The sequence below is a fragment of the Rhynchophorus ferrugineus genome, unplaced genomic scaffold (genome assembly GCF_030347505.1).
Source record: "Rhynchophorus ferrugineus isolate W39M unplaced genomic scaffold, kcgeb_rfMv2 rfM3, whole genome shotgun sequence".
Taxonomy (NCBI): Eukaryota; Metazoa; Arthropoda; class Insecta; order Coleoptera; family Curculionidae; genus Rhynchophorus; species Rhynchophorus ferrugineus.
The window spans coordinates 45,513,375-45,533,882 of NW_027472582.1; the positions used below are offsets into that span (position 1 = coordinate 45,513,375).

The window sequence follows — 20,508 nt, forward strand, 5'->3', positions numbered from 1 at the left end:
ATGATGCTGTATTAAGACAACTGAAATGACAGTGGCCCAGTTGAGCTACAAAATAGAATTATTATAGAACAATAATTGAAAACAGAAAAAGAAAATTACTGACTATAAAAGACAACTGCTAAAAAAGACGGGGTAAGAAAAAAAGACACACACACACACACACACACACACACACATATATATATATATATATATATATATATATATATATATATAATATCTATATAAATTTAACATGTATATAATAAATTCTTAAAATATGCATTAATGTTGTTGGTTAATATTGATTGAAATTTCGAAAATGAACCGGATCCTCGAAAGAGATATATTGAGCATCAAGTTATGTTCACTATAAATTTATCTTATATATTATATCGCGGCTAATGCGATGTAGTTTATATCCAATAAATCGGTGTGTCTGATGTAAAATCTGACGAAAGTATTGCTTACAATTTAAGATTTTTATAAAATGTAATGAATGACACAGTCACTAATAGGTAGGATTCCAGGGAGATAACAAAGTTTTATCTCATGTACTTATTCAACTAATTGAAATCAACTTATGTATCATTAAAATAAGAGAGGTTCGCCTTGAATTAGCAATCGCTTTGTAGTTATTCCTTAACATTGGAATGGGACAAAGCGTCGAACTGTATGGCCATAAAGGCTGATTGGAGTTGCTCGATGTACCCCTTGTTCTAGATTTCTGATATTTGGAAAATACTAAAGTTGCAGAAACACTTCTCATTTTTACTGTCGAATGGCAGTTCAGACTCTAATGCTAATTTGTCCAAGTACAAGTGCCTTAAGAACTTCGACGAGAAATGAAAGTGATTTTGTTGTGAATGTATCAAATAATGAATATTTGTCGGACATGATATCCAAAAACTAATGACTGGACGTAAAATTTATCAAATTTTTAGCGCCTGATGAAGTAGCAACATGAGCAACATGTGTGTTATTCACAACTCGGTAACAATTCTCGGTAATCACAAATCACCGGATTAAAAACACTTAATCGGCAAATTGTTGCAAAATTGTCACAAGATTGGAACCCGAAGATCTCTCAAAATATATTATCTACAATCGTATCTTGAATACATCCCACAAAACTTGGGCAATACGAGTGACGAGCAAGGAGAGCAGCTACACTAAGATATAGGAAAAATCGAAAAGCGAAGCGATTTTGGTACGGAGGCATGATGAGCGATTGTCGTTGGACCCTAATGCGTGAAAAAAGTCCCAATCAGTACTTTTAATTCAACAAATGGCTGTCGATGGTTCTAAAGAGTATATTAATAATGAATATATTGAATATTTCGAAAGCGAAAAACTATTTTCAAAAAGAAGCTGCTGATTTGGATTCAGGTTTTTCAGGTCCAAAACCCTCTATAGCCTATTCAAAGTTTTTTATACATACGTCATCAAGATGTTTAATATATTGCCTGCCGCAATTTGTAAATTTGTTTTATAATCAGACAAAATTTTCCTTCTCATTTTATTCTAGTTAAAAATAGATACAATGCTATCTGATTCGAATTCGAACACGTAAACGAATGAGTCTCTTAAAATCCTGTCCGATTCTCAGACGTATGTAAAATTCTTGAAAGCAATAGTGATAAGAGATTACAACTCTAATCTATAAGCTATTGTGGCTGTATAATTAACTGTGTTTGGAACTAAAACTCAAAGTTGATGCGGTAAGATTGGGACGTTTTAATGTCACACATTTAAATTACGTATGTACAAAATAACTTTGAACATACTATATAACAATTCATTGAAAAGTCCCCGGCCTACCATAGTAAAACAAATTTTTTTGGAAAAATTTTTATTCAATATAATTCCCGTCAAGGGTGATAAACTGATTATAGCGACCCTCCAACTTTTCGATACCATTTTTGTAGTACGATTTGTCCTTTGCTTCAATTTCGGCGATTAGCTCTACATTCGACGAACATTTCTTCCCATCGAGCATTCTTTTGAGATCTGAGAACAGGGAATAGTCGTTGGGAGCCAGATCTGGAGAATACGGTGGAGAATATGATCTGGGATACGGTGGATGAGGAAGCAATTCGAAGCCAAATTCATGAATTTTTACCATCGTTTTCACTGACTTGTGACACGGTGCATTGTCTTGGTGAAGCAGCACTTTTTTTTCTTCAAATACGACCGATTTTCGGCGATTTCGTCCTTCAAACGATACTAAAACGCTATATAATACTCGCTATTGATGGTACTTCCTTGTTCAAGGTAGGTTTTCAAGTATCATCATTGTTTTTGGTCAAAAGTGAGCTCTCGCGGTACCCACTTTGCACAGAGCTTTCGCACACCTCAATTATTCGTGAAGGATATGATGTACACGTTTAGTTGATATCTTTAGAGTCTCTGCTATTTCATTCAATTTCAATTTACTTTTTTTGTTTGAATTTTTTAAACGCTTTCGTTGGTAACAACCTCTTTTGGGCGTCCACTGCGTTCATCGTTTTCGGTGCTCATTTCATCACGTCCAAACTTAGCATACCAATCCTTGATGCTTGATTTTCCTGGGTCAGTCTCCGGAAACTCAGCATCAAGCCAAGTTTTTGCTTCAACTGTATTGTTTCCCTTCAAAAATCAATATTTTATCAATACGCGAAATTTCTTTTTATCAATTTTTTTTTAAAATAACAAAAGTTGCTTCACTCAAAATGCTATAATTCACAAACTAATGATCCGACAGCTGTCAAATTTAAACACGCATCTTTTGAGGGTTAGGGCTAACTAAATAACATATGGATTTAATTCTAGTAGCGCCATCTATGTGTCAGACCGGGGACTTTTCAATTGACCTGTTACTTGTGTAGTCAATAAAATCGGTGTATTGGTTTAGTGAGATTAGTTTGGTAAGACTAACACTTTCTTGACCATAGAATTAGAATAATTGAAGTATTGAAATGCATTGATAATGCTTTAGGTTGTATTAAGGCCAACAAATAATACTAAGGGACATTTTTGCCTACTTAATACCTGTTAGAAGCAGATTAGATTGGCTGTAGGATTGTAATATCAGGCATTTTACAAGAAGCGTAGGTTGGTAGAATGCATCACAACAGATCAGTGACAAACAATTAAAAACCTTGTAATACTTTAGGGGCAAATTACATGAATTAATGTCTGGAAGTAACAGAACTACCAGTACTAGTAGATAATAATTTTATTGTTTTCAAACAGGGCAGTGGAAAAAAAGTAAAACAAAAAGCTATCATCTTTGAAGGTTATTCAAATTAAATAATTTGTTCATAAAATATAACACCAGTTTGCACTCATCATAATCTACAGAAAGATCATTTTCTTTAACAGGTTTTATTCTTCTCCCGACAATAGGCTGTTTGTTCTGATAGTACAATTAAAAAATTTAGTATTCATGAAATAAAATTATCCTTTACTGACTATATATTGGGCTAGAATAGTTTTTTAGTTTGTTTTAGTATTTTGTAATATGTATTTTGTACTTTACATTATATATATTTTGTATTTTATATTTTAAATACGTGCGAAATAATATTTTGTAATTTGTGTTTTAATTAAAGCAAATCGTGTGTATTACCCAGCTCTGCACGTAGTTATATTAGATTGCTGATATCATTGTTAGAATGATGTATTAAATTTTATGGACTTCCAAAAAAGTCAGGTGAACATCTCCCATAATGAGTAAAATATAAACAGCATTTGCATCAATTTCAGTTACCGTCATTTCGTTAATAGGGACGTCTTCGACGCAGCAACTTCATCGAATCGAACCAATTTGTCGCCGTCCACTTGTCATCTTGTCATAAAATCGCAATGCATTTTTTATGCGGAATTAAGATGACCTGTCAACGCCAGATCAACGGCGAAATAAAAATAGTTTCGCCCTCGAATCCAACTCGGAGAAATCTAGTTTAATTTATATGAAGAATGGTGTTACGTAAAAAAATATCTCGAAAGTCGACGTCAAGAAGAGTGCCCGCCTATATGTAAGCGCGCGTGTGTGTGTGTGTTAAATGGATTTCGATTTACACAGGGTGGGCCAAGCGAAGATAATTTTGATCCAATTTATAGCGACGGAACAAACATTTTTAAACTACTCGGAGAAGTTTGAATATTTTAATTGCGTAATCTCGTAATATGTCCATGTTATCGTCTATGGTACTGATTTTCCCTTTTTACGCATAATTACCAAAATCGGCTAGTGCCATTACTTTCCTTGATTAACCCATTGAACATCATTTCAGTGGATTTTCTAGTATAAGAATGAGAGAAAATTGATTTTTATCATATCTTCAAAGCATAAACCCATTTAGAACATGTCCTTAAGACGGTTTTTCAAAATTTAAATTATTTTCGAAGATATTGTCCTCGGCATTAAGCCTACCGACTGGCGAGTGACCAAATTTTTAGATCATTCTAGAAGACATCCGGCGTTACCCAGCCTGTTTATTGGCGTGGTTAAAATTTGATGCTTTTTTTAAATTATTTATTATTTTATTTATTTTAAAATATTTTTTGATGTTTTTGAAAAATTTAAAATGCTTAAAAAGCCGTAAAAAATGTCTCGTTAATTCAAACAGCTGTAATTTAGCGAAGAAAAATGTCTTTCAGTTTTTTTACTTTGTAGGATAGCAGCACTTCTCTAGATTAAATTTTTTTTTATTATATAGATTGCTAGAATAATTGCAATTTTTTTCCTCTTGTGCATTCGTCAAACATTAATAAATATCTAGTAAAAAATAGATATTAAGACTATTGTTTGTTTTTTATATTTCATCTGAAACAAAAACTAGGAATGCATGATTGGAAGCTAGAATACCGTCTTAATCATATGGTATCTATTTTTTACATTCCAAATAATTTCAAGTAATACTTAATGACTTTTTGTATTATATACTACTATGCGAAAATATAATAGCGTATTTAAATTTGAGACTATAAAAATAATTAATCTACATTCAATCCAGTTAATCAAGTACAGTTAAGGAGAAAATCTGGAACATTGCCAGAAATCTCATAGAGGCGCTTTAATACAACGAAATGTTGAAGTACTTCAACGCTTAGACCATGAAAACTTAGTCATTATTTTATAACAATAATTACTAATGTTGTATTCAAATCTTCAATAAATATATATGTAACTTCAATTTAAATGTGTTTAGATATTTTGGATTTAGGTATTAATCAAAAGCCTTCAAAAGGCGTCTTAAGGGGTTATATGTGGGTGATGAAAAAAAAAAGGATTCTTCAATAATTTTCGGTGAGTATATTTTCAAACTAATTAAGCACCCTTTCAAGAGTAAGGCGTTTTCATTGGCATATTTTTAAGGCTTTTAACAGCAAGCAGGAGCAAACTTTTTTACAGTTTAAGTGATTATGGTTAGTAAAGTACACCCAATTTCATTTTTAATTTTTTCTCAAAATAACAGTAAAAAGGACATTTATTTTTCGGTTAAAATATCAATTGTTCATAATTGTTTATACAAATAATTTCAAGAAACATGCTTTTTAGTTTTGAAAATGATATATCTTTACGAAACGGTACTCATATGTCCCATAACAATTATAATTCTTACTCTGGTGTAATTAACAGTTTATGATGTTGGAAGGAAAGTGTTTGGTGTCCAATTTCAAACAACAATCATATCAATTATGTCCAACAGTTAACTAGATAAACAAAAACTACAGAGACCATCATTGAAAGTAATAACGACAACGTTAGAGCATAAAAAATTTAAAGCTTTAAATTAAAAGGAACACACTATTGTCGATTATTTTCTGTCCGACATCCAGAAAGACGTGGCAGGTGATACTGTTTACAAGCGAAGGTTTAATTCGATGCTTTAGGTTAACTTTACATTTACGTTATTTTGAAGGATATTAGCAGCAAATAATATGAAGATGTGTTTAAGAATAAAGATGATACGTATAATTTATTAAAAATTTATAAATTGTTATGCTTTTATAATATTATTTTGCAGATTGTCGCCAATGTGACATCGATTATAAATCGCAAATATTATTTATTAAAATATTTACTATTTGTTCTATTAGGATAATGTAACTCATAATAATTCATATAACTTAAGGAGTCAGGGGAAAATCACAGTATACTTTTTTAGCTGTAGTATATAAAAACTAAGATAACCATATTAAATCATAACATTATAGCAGCTTTTTGAAATTGATGATTTGTGTAATAATTGTGATAAGTTCCTAGTTGCGATAAGTCGATCCCAATATGTTCTAAGAAACACGAAATAATTTTGATAAAAGAGAGGAACAGTCTTACTTCTTGAATATAAAGTTGACTTTTAAATACCTTCTACTACTTTTTTTAAGTGTTTCGTATTTATTTAAGACATTATTAATTTAGTTTAATTTATATTATTTCATTTGATGCAATAAAATTTGTAATATGATGTTAAACGTGAATATATTTTATATCACATATTTCATTATATATCTGTTAAATGCTCTAATATAGTATAAAGACACGTAATAATTAAAAAGCTTAAACAAGAATAGCTTTACATTATATAGAAATATATTTTATTTTAACTATTTTAAGTGTATAGAAACCATTAAAATATAATAATATAATATTATAGCTTATATAAACATTTCTTCCAACTTTCTTAACAATAATTATAAGTTATTTTAATAAACTTAACCTAAAATAATGAACCTAACCTTTATTTTTAAACGTTATTACATGTGTTATTACTCCCATAACGACCGAAAATGGTTGAATTTTTTGAATTGTTTGAATTTTACGTATATTTGCCCAAATATAGCGCAAACATAGATCATAATAACAAGGTTTGAAATTCGTAAAACGATTTTATTTCTTTGAAAGAGTTTTCGTGTAGAGGGTACATAAAAAGTTCCTTTTTTAAAAACCTCGATGATGACCTTACCAGTCTGACCTCTTCGTTTTATTTACTTAATAACGACGTTGTACTATTGTCTTCTATACGTGATAATGCATCTTTCTTGAAAACACTGCTTTTTTTAATTTTTATGATTTTATTATTTTTAATAGTAAATTTGTGCATACATAAACCATTTATTATGCTTATTAATCTAAAGATGCTTTTTCACAATAAAAGCTTATTATAAATAATAAAAATATATCCATGCAGCAGATATATAACTCAACTAGAAACAAAATAATTAATAATGAGCTTACTTTTGACATTAAAACTATAGATTAATTTAGATAACAGAAAAAAATCAATATAATATGATATTAATTAAAAATAATAGTATTGCAGTAAACGTAAATTTATGGATATAATCTTATCTCTAAAAAAATTATAAATACATAAAGCACTTAAAATTAATTTATATTGAAATGAACTCTTTATTGGGTTACCATAATATGTTCACCTTGTATATTGTACTGGCTCGACATAATACACTATTGTTAAGTCTTGTAGCGGTTATTGTAAATAAATAAGGTGGCCAGCATAATCGATTATTATATTATATACTCGTATTGGGAACCACCATCGGCAAATACCAATTTCTTCTAGATTTAGTAACGTTATAAAATAATTAAATTTAAGTAGCACAAACATTCAATTACTAGAGGCTTAAGTCGTCAGATATATGGTTAAAGAACAATACAAACATTAATTTAACAATATGTAATTAAAAATCATATTAATTTGCAAATGTTGAAAATACAGTTCCATTGTTATAATTAGCGTAGCGTATAAAAATTAAACATCATATTATAGTGTGTATAAGTTAAAACAAAGCAGAAAAAATGGTACAGCTTCCCTTCTAATTATTGCTCGTCATTTGTCTGTAGGTATGTTAGTTTAACTTTGATTTTCGTATGTATAAAATGTGTTTGTTTCTTTTATTGAATCATATTACCTCACACCTCACAAGTTTTCGGTCTCAAGTAGTCGAAATAATAGATCCATGGTTCTCTCGCACTGTTAATATTATTTTATGTCTTACATTAATTCAACTTACATCATTTTGCAACCATAATATTAACCGTTCAGCTATTTCCCAAATTCAAAAAATGTATTTCCATTGAGTACGTTTCAGGGGTCTGTTCAAAAATTTAATTCAACCACTGTTTCGAAAATTAAAAAAAACGAATGAAAGTGCTGCTGCATACGTCTACCGACGTCAAATAAACAAATTGAACAACATTTTAATAGCGAGAAATAGACACAAAGGTATATTCTTATATGACAATACTCATCTATAATTTGCAAAAGTTGTAGAAAATCTTTTCTGAACAAATGCCGTTTTAAAATGAAAAAATTATCAGTGTATATATAAGTATCTAATCTATCAAATAGTCTAGATGGGTTTGTAAGTTTATTAGTGATCATCCAAAAGAATATTTGGGGGAAAAGGTGTGTAGAACAACCGACATGTATTTCATTTAAATACTAGTTTAGAATAATCTTAACGAACAGAACTGAAACTAAAATGTAACTAGTTTCACTAAAGGTCAAATTTCTTCTATATTTACATTCTTCCATTCTCAGTTCTTAAAAACTACACAATAAGGACATTATAAATATATTTATTTGCGAATTTGGAGGTGACTTCCGACTATATATTGCGCTACTCACAATGTTCATGATTTAGATAAGATCAACCGTAAAAAGATTGTTAAAACCACCATAAAATCATAAAATGTTAGTCGTCGAGCGCCGCTAATCGCCTTTATTGGCTCGACGCGAGCACTTTTCTAAATTTTACTCTATAAATCAGTGGCCAGTAAATGGCTCAGTTTGGATGTGGGTCCAGTGTGGCGACGGCGATAAAAGCGAACAGATCTGGGTCACAATGACGGAATCCAATGTACAATACGAAGCTGCAGCTGTCGATACTTCGAAACCGTCCCGATCCGCGGAAAGGTTTCCATTTTATAGGAACAGGACGCTTTTTATTGAAAACTATACGATTCCTTGAACAGAAGCACCGAATATTAGTAAAAAATATCGTTAATAAGAAAGAATTGTATACATATGTTCTATAAATATTATTACGATCAAAACTCGGATTAATATTAACTGGCATCTGTCACATTTTCATAACATATCCTTGGTGGCTAAATGTTTGCTTTGTTAAGAATAAGAGATTTGCTTGAATAAGTGAGTTGCGTTTTCAATTTGATCAATTTGATCATTAGTTAGAATATTCAGCAACGAAGTTGCATTACATTTAATTTTAAAATGGTTTTCGGCTTACCAAACCTTACCTAATAAAAAAATGATTGTACAGTAGTGGCTAATTGTTGATGATCCCAGCCGATATTCGCTAAATTCCATTTACAAACCATCGAGAGCTAGAAAGACTATAGGAAAGTGAACAAGATGTAGTATATGATTGGTTAGATTATTATAAAATAAATTATATTTCAATATGACTTGTTTAAAAACTCATTTTTCCTTTTTGCGAAGTAAATTTAATGATATTGCTTATCTTTGTAAAATAATTCATCATAATACGACTACAATCATCGTTATTTTAGGAAAATTAATAGGATTAAAATTTCAAACACTTAATTCAAAATAAAATCAATAAAATAATTGCTACTTATTGTTCAAGTTAATACGCCTTCCTTTTTCACTAAATAACTTAAAATAATGCAACAAAAAGCTTTCAACTAAGGTACCCAAAACATTAGTGAAAATAAAAGAAACAAAACAAAGTTGATGTCAAACACACACACCGTGTTATATATATACCGTGTTAATATCCAAATAACAGGTCAATTAAAAAGTCCCCGGCCTATCATAGTAAAACACATTTTTTTATTAAAATTAGTTTTTTTATTCAACATAATTCGCTTCAAGGCTGATACACTAATTTTAGCGACCCTCCAACTTTTTGATTCAAACCTTGGCTTCAAAATAGGCCACAGCTTCGGCAATCACCTCTTCATTCGACGAACTTTCTTCAAAGCGCGCATTCTTTTGAGATCTGAGAACAGGAAATAGTCGCTGGTGGCCTGATCTGGAGAATACGATGAATGAGGAAGTAATTTGAAGCCCAATTCGTGGATTTTTGCCATAGTTTTCACTGACTTGTTAGGTTCATCGTATGCAGCCTACTCGGATGACTGTCGATTGGACTTCGGAGTATGATGAAGCCATGCTTTAGCCATTGTCACATATCGACGCAAAAACTCGAACCGAATCATCAACTCGTCGTTGTTTATGGTCAAAAGTGAGCTCGCGCGGCACCCACTTTGCACAGAGCTTTCTCATACGCAAATATTCGCGAAGGATAGGATGTACACGTTCAGTTGATATCTTTAGGGTGTTAGCTATTTCATTCAATTACAATTTACAGTCATTCAATATCATTTTGTGGATTTTTTTAATGTTTTCGTCGGTAACAACCTCTTTTGGGCGCAGTTCCGTGCTAGCTCTCGAAGAGAACGGTCGTGTCCGGTCCGCCGAACCTACCTGCGCTTCCGAGAATTACCCGAAACTTTCCCTAAGACGGTCGACCCGTTATCACGTTTCACCAGTGCCTACGTAAAAAAAAAAAAAAAAAGCGTCTGTAAGCGCCGAAAAGGCGTTTTTACAGACAAGGCAATGGCGTCATGTACGTCAGAGACGACGTCGCCTCCTGAACATAATCCCAGTGTTTCAAATTCAAATGGACCATCTTCAGAAGACAGCCGAGAAGTGCTTATAACGGAATTGAGAAAACAGAACGAAGACCTGCGAAAGCAGATAGCTGACCTTAAAACGTTCGCAAAAGCCCAAACAGACGCCCTGAACAAACAGACGGAAAAGCTGGAAAAGAGCGAAAAGGCTTCCGAAGAGCTCAAGGAAGAAATAAAAACTCTCACAGCTACGATAACACAATTCATGAAGCATCAAAGAGATGCCATGGAAGTAAAGATTCCCGCTGCCATAGAAATTCAGTCCCAGACACCAGCTAAACCGACACAACACTTAGACCAAACTGAAGACTCAGAAGACGGTTTCACCTTGGTGGGAAAAAGGAAAAGAGGGCCCGTCACTCCACCTCAGGAAAGCCAGCTGCCGAAGGCCGGCAACAAGGGAAAACAGGCTCCCAAATCACAACCCAATCCGGTAGCCAAGCCAGCCACTAAATCTACCCAATCGAAAGCCAAGGCTAACGTACAGCCTTCGATTACAAAATTTGCCACCAGACCAGTGCAAAACAAGCCGACCACCAAGACGGCCCCACAGCCAGTACCGAAACAAGTTACCACAAGACCAACCCAAGACCAGCCTACGCAGGTAAGTAGCCAGGTCACTAAACAAGTCTTAACCTCCACAGCAAAAACAGTGCCAACCGTTTCGGCGACTGTTTCTCAAAGTCCCCCAAAGGAAAAAATTCCGCCTATAGTGCTCCGTGATAAGAAGAGGTTCATGGAGCTCATTAGAATTACTAAGGCACAATCAATAGACATTATAACCCGAAATAAAAAGGACGGCATTTTCTTATTCGTCGCCACAAGCGACAATTACCGTAAACTTACTACCCTGCTCGAGGAAAGGAATTACCCTTACCATTCCTTCTGTCATCCGGAGGAGAGAGCATTCCGGGTAATAATAAAAAACATCCCAGAATCACTCTGCATTGACGAAGTACGTGAACTTCTCTTTGATCAAGGCTTCCATCCCAAATTTGTGCAAAGATGGAAATTAAAATCCGGGATAGAACTACCAATTGTTCAGGTAGTTGTCCCTCGCGAAGAGCGACATATCATATATATGACCAAACTCGGCGTCATCACAGTGAAGGTCGAGGTCCAGAGAGGAAACGGCCAGCCAGTGCAGTGCTTCAACTGCCAGCTTTTCGGGCACTCCAGCTCATATTGCCGAGCCCCCCCACGGTGCGTCAAATGTGCCGGGCATCACGACACTAGATCCTGTACCAAAATCCCAGAAGCACCTCCAAAGTGCAGCAACTGCGGTGAAACTCATACCGCAAACTTCAGCGGTTGCACCTGCCGTCCTGCTCCAAGAAAACCAAAAATTCCGACCGAAACCAGACCTCCACAAGGTTCTGCATGGAGTAACCAAGGTGGCAGAAAGCTAGCCCAAAAATTAGCCAGCGCTACCCAGCCTGCTCCAACTCAAACTCCTGCTCCAACCAATACACCGGACCTTAACTCCACAATGCAGGCGTTTACTGACCCGCAGGCTTTCCTACAAGTGATCGCCCTGGCTCACCAACTTGCTCGTCTTTTTCCAAATGTCGCCGCCTAAGCGGCAACACTTACCTGTCTCTATAACTTTCAGCAGCCTTTAACTCTTCGAAATGGCTGTTCCGAAATCTCTTATACTGATGACATGGAATGCAAATAGCTTACGCGGAAAGCAAGCGGAATTGGAGGACGTCATAACATTCTATGACGTCGACATCGTGCTCATCCAGGAAACTTTCCTGAAACCTTCGCATCGTCTCTCTTTCGAACACTTTTTTGTCTACAGAAACGATAGAACTCCGGGTCGAGGCGGTGGAACCGCCATTCTCGTCAGAAAAGGAGTCAAACACGAGCTCCTTCCATCGTTATCAGTAAACAACTTCGAAACAACCTCCATTAAAATCGATATCCAAGAACGTCCCTTCGTGATTACATCCCTGTACAGGAAATCTTCTGCATTCAACTATGCCGAATACCGATCACTCGTCGAAGGAAAATTTCCGAAAATAATAGGTGGCGACTTCAACGCCCACCACCCCACCTGGGGGTGTTCCAGAGCGAATCCCGCAGGTAACGCCATCGTAGCTCTAAGTGCAGATCTGGGCTACGGTCTTGCCTTGCCAGATGAACCCACCCATCACCCTAGTACAGTCTCTCAAGGCGCAGCAAGAATCCTTGATTTCTTTATTCTTCAAGACGTAAATCGCGATTCCGAAGTTCGAGTCCTTGACGAACTAGACTCTGATCATCGTCCGATCCTTCTCAAACTCGGAAACTGCGCCACCACTCAAGTCCCACTAACAAGATTCAGGAAAAAAACCGACTGGAAAAACTACCAATCTCTTCTCCTGAAATCCGATCCAATTCCGAAAATTAACACACCAGAACACCTCGAGGAAGCCGTACTCAAGCTAACTCGCGATATTCAGTCTGCTCACGAATCTTCCACAGTCAAAATTTCATCACAACCCCAGCCGTGGAAAAACAATCTTCCCGCTTCTCTTAAACGTGAAATTCGCATCAAAAACGGTTTATGCAGATTAGCTCGATTCACCCTTGATGCTGCAGACAAAAGGGAGGCGAACAGAGCATGCAAGAGGGTAAGGGCGGCCGTCTCGACTTGGCGAGCAATGAAATGGAACTCATTTCTCGCGGACCAAAGGCTGGATGGCCCCCCTTCCTTCTGGCGTGTCTCCAAATGCCTCGTGGGGAAGACGCACAATGTCATCCCTCCCCTGAAGTCAGCGGTTACAGGAAATTTTGCAGTCACTGACCAAGAAAAAGTCGAGCTCCTTGCAGAGACCTACGAAGCTCAAATGAAATGCCACCCACCCGCACAGAACACTAAAACTAAAGACATTGACACTGTCATCAACGAATCCAACTCCGTCAAAAGACCAGTAACCCCCGCCTTTCTTCTCAACCATTTTGTATCTCCAAAGTCTCTACAGACTATGATCGGCAAACTTCAAACCAAAAAATCTCCAGGTTTCGATGGAATATCGATTACCCAGTTAAAAAAGCTCCCGCATAAGCAACTCGCAGAACTGGCAAACATTATTAACTCCATCATGAGACTGCAACACTTCCCGGCGTCTTGGAAACACGCACATATAGCGGTTATACCCAAGAAAGGAGCAAAATCATCTCCATCTGATTACAGGCCTATCAGCCTTCTCAGCGCCATTTCGAAGCTTGCCGAGAGGGCAATACTCTACGCTCTCAACTCTTTCACAAAGGAAAACAACATCATTCCAGATGAACAATTCGGCTTTCGCGCTCACCACTCACCCGTCCATCAAGCTTCCCGTCTGGCTGCACACATCCATCATGCTCTTGACCAACGTAAAAAGCTTGGAGCAGTTCTTCTGGACCTAACCAAAGCCTTCGACAAGGTCTGGCACGACGGATTGTTCGCAAAGTGCGTGCGGCTAGGCCTCCCAGAAGACCTAACCGCTCTCATCAAGTCCTATCTCTCGGACAGATCTTTCCAGGTCAAGATCAGGGCGTCACTTTCCAGTCGTAAACAAATCGATGCTGGCGTACCTCAAGGTTCCCCGCTGGCCCCAGCCTTATTTAATCTCTTTATTTCAGATATGCCGAGAAAAGAGCATATTGACGTCGCCTTTTACGCTGACGATACTGCTTTCTTCACGGCCGCCAGGTTCGAAGTTACAATTCATGAGCGTTTACAGAAGCAGCTCGATCATGCGGTCAAGTGGTTCAAATTCTGGAGGTTGCAAATCAACCCCCTGAAAACCCAGGCCATCATTTTCCACAAGAAGCGTTACGCACTGCGCGTCTCGCAACTTAAGATCGACACCGCAATAATTCCATGGCTGGATAACGTCACGTACCTAGGTCTTCACTTCGACCGGCGGTTCGGTTGGCATTCCCAAATCCAGAAAGCAATCCAAAAAGGTTCGGGGATAGCAAACCTGCTATCTCCTCTGATCTGCCCTTCTAGCAGGCTTCCCATCTCCATCAAATGCTTATTTTACAAGATGTTAATTCGGTCCGTACTCCTCTACGGATCTAATGTCTACTTCAAGTTTGTTACACCCAACCAGGTCAAACGGCTTCAAGTTTTCCAAAATAAGCTCCTCAGGAGAATATTAAACGCTCCATGGTTTGTCAGAAATAATCAAATCCATAGGGAAACTGACACTCCAGAAATCAAGCACTTCATATCTCAATCATTCCACAAACAACAACTCAGCTCAAGTTCTTCTGAAAACGCGCTTGTTCGCGAGCTGGTCGACATGCTGGGAGCTTAGCACCGCGTCACCGCTAAGCTCTCCCCCTTTTCCAGGCTGAAACGACCTCATCCGTCGCTACAGTCATAACTTTTGCCCCCATACAACAGTACCCAGTTGTGTGTTAACTCAGGTTCGCGAATCAATAGAATCGCCGGGCTCTCGTGCCCAATAACGGCTGCCCGATCAGCGGGTGCCATATCCCCAAATTTAATGCAGTAGCAGTAGTGATCCACAGGGGTCAACTGTGAGGCGGTTTCGGTTTAGTGTATTGGTAAGACCAGAGGCAGTCCCACATAACCCGGTCCAACTTGTCACTCCAGGGCAAGTCTCCGCGACCAGGTATGCGTCATGCATTCCACCGCCTGGTTTTTAGGCCAGAACAAAAAAAAAAAAAAAAAAAAAAAAAAAAAAAAAAAAAAAAAACCTCTTTTGGGCGTCCAGTGTGTTCACCGTTTCCGGTGCTCATTTCACCACGTCTAAACTTAACATACCAATCCTTGATGGTTGATTTTCCTGGAGTGTGTCCGGAAACTCGGCATCAAATCCTTGCTTCAACTGTATTTTTTGTCGATATGTGACAATGGATAAAACATAGCTCCATCATACTCCGGACTGCACACGATGAACCTACTCCAAAGCGTGGGAAAACGCAACAGTCGGCTGGCAAGTTTATGGCGTCTGTATTTTGGGATGCGCATGGAATAATTTTCATTGACTACCTTGAAAAAGGACGGACCATTAACAGCAACTATTACATAGTGTTATTGGACTGTTTGAAGGACGAAAACTAAAGTGCTGCTTCACCAAGACAATGCACCGTGCACCGTGTCACAAGTCAGTGAAAACGATGGCAAAAATCCATGAATTGGGCTTCAAATTGCCTCCTCATCCACCACATTCACCAGATCTGGCCCCCAGCGACTATTTCCTGTTCTCAAGCCTGAAAAGAATACTCGCTGGGAGGAAATTTTCGTCGAATGAAGAGGTGATCGCCAAAACTGAATCGTACTACAAAAATGGTATCAAAAAGTTGAAGGGTCGCTAAAATTAGTGTTTCACCCCTGAAGGGAATTATGTTGAATAAAAAAAGAAAGAATTTTGCCAAAAAAATATGTTTTACTATGGTAGGCCGGGGACTTTTCAATTGACCTGTTGTTTTGTCTGCAGGAAGTAGAACAGGAAGCTTTGTAGCACCCAGTGTTCACTCCGATAAAGCCCTCTGACTACCACTTCTTCAGAGAAGCGCGAAAATTGAGATTGACTTGAATTTAAAATTGGATCTCCACCAAACAATATCGTTGCTTTGACATGGTATTGTGTTGTCTGAAAAACAGGAAAATGTTTCAAAAACTGAATTCTGACTGAAAAATAATTATCCAGAAGCATCCAACACAACGTAATATAAATATTAATATAAAGTGACCTCTACTATTTAATGGGTGAACTGTGAAATGATTTAGAAATACTGTAAAAACGCTTAAAAGATATATAAATATCTATTTATGTCTAGAATGTATTTTCTTGTAAATATTTTGAAAATATTTAAGGTCAAATACCCACAAGTTTAGTAACAATCTGGATATATAATCGTGATTATGTTTTTCCACAAATGCTGAAATCGTTATTACTATAGTGTTCTTGTGCAAGATTGTTGTCGGCAAATAAAATGTAGTTCGCAAGTCTCGTTGTTAATAACCAGCAAGCACAGAAGCTCCAGCATTGAATGAATATATCTACAGGTTATTCCCAAAATCTAATGTATCTGTTTATTTTAAATAAAAGATTCGTGCTATATTAATCTCACTTGCAAAGATCGAATCTTCAATTCGCGTCTGTGGCATTCGATTTATTCTCTTACCTCTTTTTCCGGTAAAACAATATGTTTGGGGTTAACCACAATTACTTTTGGTCCGGCTTTTTTAGACACAACGCGTTATAATCTAATTATTTATACCTCCGAAAATCCGTAACAAGTGATGGTGAAAAATCCTTAAACTACGATTTCAAACTTTTCGACATCAGACCCTTATTTATTGGGTTGTAATTATACAAACTAACATAGATGAGCTACGTTACTACCTTTAATACGTTATTATTCCCTCATGATATATTAATTAAAAATGTACGAAATGGAACAAAAACTACCCAAATTACCAACAAAAAAACAAATTAAATTGCTTTTAAGCCATTAGACAATTTCATTATATGACTGAGCTTATTAATATACCTCCTTTTTTTAATTATCTAAATTACAAGAATGATTCTATATTTTCGTAATAATGAAATCAACTGCCCACATAACAACTCTTTATAAAGTGAGTCGGATTATGTTAGATAGAAAAGTGTTGAGATCCCATATATATATATATATATATATATATATATATATATATATATATATATATATATATATATATATATATATATATATATATATATATCTTCGTGTTCTTATCAAATATACATAGATCAAAATTTTGTTTGGAGCTGTTATTAAATTTCGTAGATTTTATTTTAGTACTTTAACCAAACTTTTTTGGCTCTGTCATTACTGTTATTCTGATAATGAAATTAACGCTAATGAGGTTTTATTATAACTAAGACATTAACATTAAAATTTCAGTCTAAAAATAATTAACTCTTAAGTGATTAACAATTGAATGATAAATTGTAAATCACCATCCCAAGTTAACCTAGTTGTTGGACCTAGAATGGCTATAACTAGGATACTTATCTATGAACAAGTAGGTATTTTTTGGTCTCTACAAAAATAATATTTTATTTATGTATTAATTAGCATTAATCCGGCTTTTCGACTACTACTCACCAACAGGCTTAGTCCTCTTGAGTTTGCGTCCTATTTTAGTCTTGTGTAAGAACTGCGGTACTTTAATATTATTATTGAAAGTGGAGTATTTCGTCATTTAATGTTAGAAATAGTTTCTCATAGTATATCTTCCTGACTGAGTTTCGAACGTTAGAATAATTGAATCTTTTTTCCTGACATATTAGTCATTATTTTCAAATATTTCTGTTTAAGTTGTTATTCAAGGAACATCATACGATGATCACTACAGATAAATCCTAGCTCATAATGTGAATACATTGATATTTAACAACAATCAACTGATAATTGGTGAAATTTTAAAAGTTATTTAACATATACTGATTTTCTTACATTGATTTTTACTTTCTGTGTTTTAACCCACGCATTTATATTGTTTTTGGTATATTGCGCTATTGCAATTATTTTTATTATATATTTGAGTATTGTTTTTAACAATTACGTAGGTCTGAAAGTTTGATCCTTGGATTTAATACATTTGATGTGCAAGTGTAGTTATAGTGAGAAGTAAATTATTGACCTTAATGCATGTGATGCATTTGAATTAGTTTTCTTTATTGTTGAGTACGCTTCTTCTTGTTGATTCCTGAGTAACATGTTCTGATTTTTTGTAAAGTACCTCTACAAAATGAGGAAATAAATTCCTCGTGTTTTAAACTTGGATTTATGAGCCAACATTAACGTGTGAGTATCAGGTATTTTCTTTCCACATTTTATTTAGCCCTTTTTGACCAGAATTGAAATACTTAATTATTAACAAGGACAATGGAATTGGTGATCAGATTTTACTTCATTTAATGAACTTACGAAATATGTTGTTTACATACACAGTAATAACATTCGAGAACCATCGTTACTAATATTTTACCGACTAATACAAATAATTACAAACTTTGAATATTACAATAATTTAAAAAATTTGAACATTGAATTGGCATAATTGCATTAAAAAGACTAAATAACCAAACAGTATATATGGAGAATGGATGGAAAATATTTCTCGATAATTTTCTTTTCTTACCACTAGCATATATACTATGATTTTATTTTATTATTTCTTGCATCAGTTTCATAGGAAATCATAAAGATGGCACTAAATTCTAATATATTGTTTATGCGTTCAGCTCTTCAGCAGTCTTATTTACGACCTGAGCCTTTTTCGTAACCCTAAAAGGCCTATAAAACAAAAACCGGAAGAATTAGAAATGGTATATTTGTAAAACTTCCCTTTTATTTTCTGCTCTTTAGCCCTTAGCTACGTATAAAAGAAAGCCCATTTAAATTCTCAAGAGAATGTTGTTTGAATGGTCGTAATTTTTACATATCATGAAACGAGTTCGACGAAAACAACGAAATTTGTAAATACAAATTTCTTTTTTTATTCTAAAGTGACTTAAATATATAAAACAATTATAATATTTAAACTTTTTCTAATGTAAATAATGAAAATAATATGTTCACTTACAGTTTTGTAATAGAATATGGCAATAGTGGAATGTTTGTAAATCCAGCTCCTCTACATTGGAACTCATGAAGATCTGGAGTACAACGGCATCGGTCCTCGCCGAAGACTGGGCAAGGCATCAACGTTTCCTGGGTACCGACAACTGATGCGTCACACTGACTTAAACTGTTTAAAAATGATAATATCCAGAATATCACGAGAACACCTGAAAATGAAACATATTATCAGAATTTAAGTTCTCAATATTAATTTTTTATATAAAAATTATATTATATAATATATATTTAATAATCAATAAAAAAGTACAAATATTGTATAAAAAGCCATAGGAATTGAACAGATAATGGACCGTAATTTTGATTAATCAATAATTTTAGTCATTTACAAAGTAAAAACATGTATATTAAATAATGACTCAAAATTGGTGTAAATTATATATAAATAAGCTTTGCTATTAAACGTTAAAATAATCAGTAATTTAAATAATCCACAGCTAACAAAATCATTAACCATTTATATAATTAAATAATAATACAATTAATATATAAATAAGAGTTAAAATAATTAATAAATAATGTAATTAATAATTAATGTGATAATTACGATGTGATAATTAATATTATTAATTGTTAATTAGTTAATGGTTGGTATGATAAATTGTCTTTGTAGTACGAATAGTTTATAATTAATAATTACAAGTAATAAGAAGTATAATATTATTAAAGGAATGTACTTAATGGCTGCTATAATTACCAGTTAATTATTTAAACAATATCAATAATAAGAATTTATTTAGGCATGATTTCAATGCAAAAAACATTTTTAATTAAAGAAAATTAAGATTTAGTTAAATGCCTTTTGTGAGACAGTTTTTATAGATTTTGTATAAAATTGAGCTGCATGGTGATAATAGTTGTAAAAGATCAATTGAAAAGTCCCCGGCCTGACACATAAATGGCGCTACTACAATTAAATCCATATATTTTTTCGTTAGGCCTAACCCTCAAAATATGCGTATATAAATTTGACAGCTGTCGAATCATTAGTTTGTAAATTATAGCATTTTGAGTGACGCAACTTTTGTTATTGTGAAAAAAATGGATAAAAAGGAATTTTCGCGTATTGATGAAATATTGAATTAAAATAAAAATTTAATTTTTGAAAGGAAAAATACATTTGAAGCAAAACTTGGCTTGATGCCGATTTTCCGGATATTACCAAAGGAAAATCAACCATCAAAGATTATGTACCA

At 34.6% G+C, this 20,508-nt stretch overlaps 1 protein-coding gene across 2 annotated transcripts in view; it reads right to left on the reverse strand.

The window, feature by feature from the left end:
- The window catches only part of rk (G-protein coupled receptor rickets), a 331,265-nt gene that overhangs the window by 294,614 nt on the left and 16,143 nt on the right, over nucleotides 1-20,508 (reverse strand). For both annotated transcript variants that reach the window (XM_076401101.1, XM_076401102.1), the window contains exon 2: nucleotides 19,257-19,461. In XM_076401101.1, coding sequence (XP_076257216.1) covers nucleotides 19,257-19,461 — 205 coding nt within the window. The remainder of the gene's footprint in view (nucleotides 1-19,256; nucleotides 19,462-20,508) is intronic.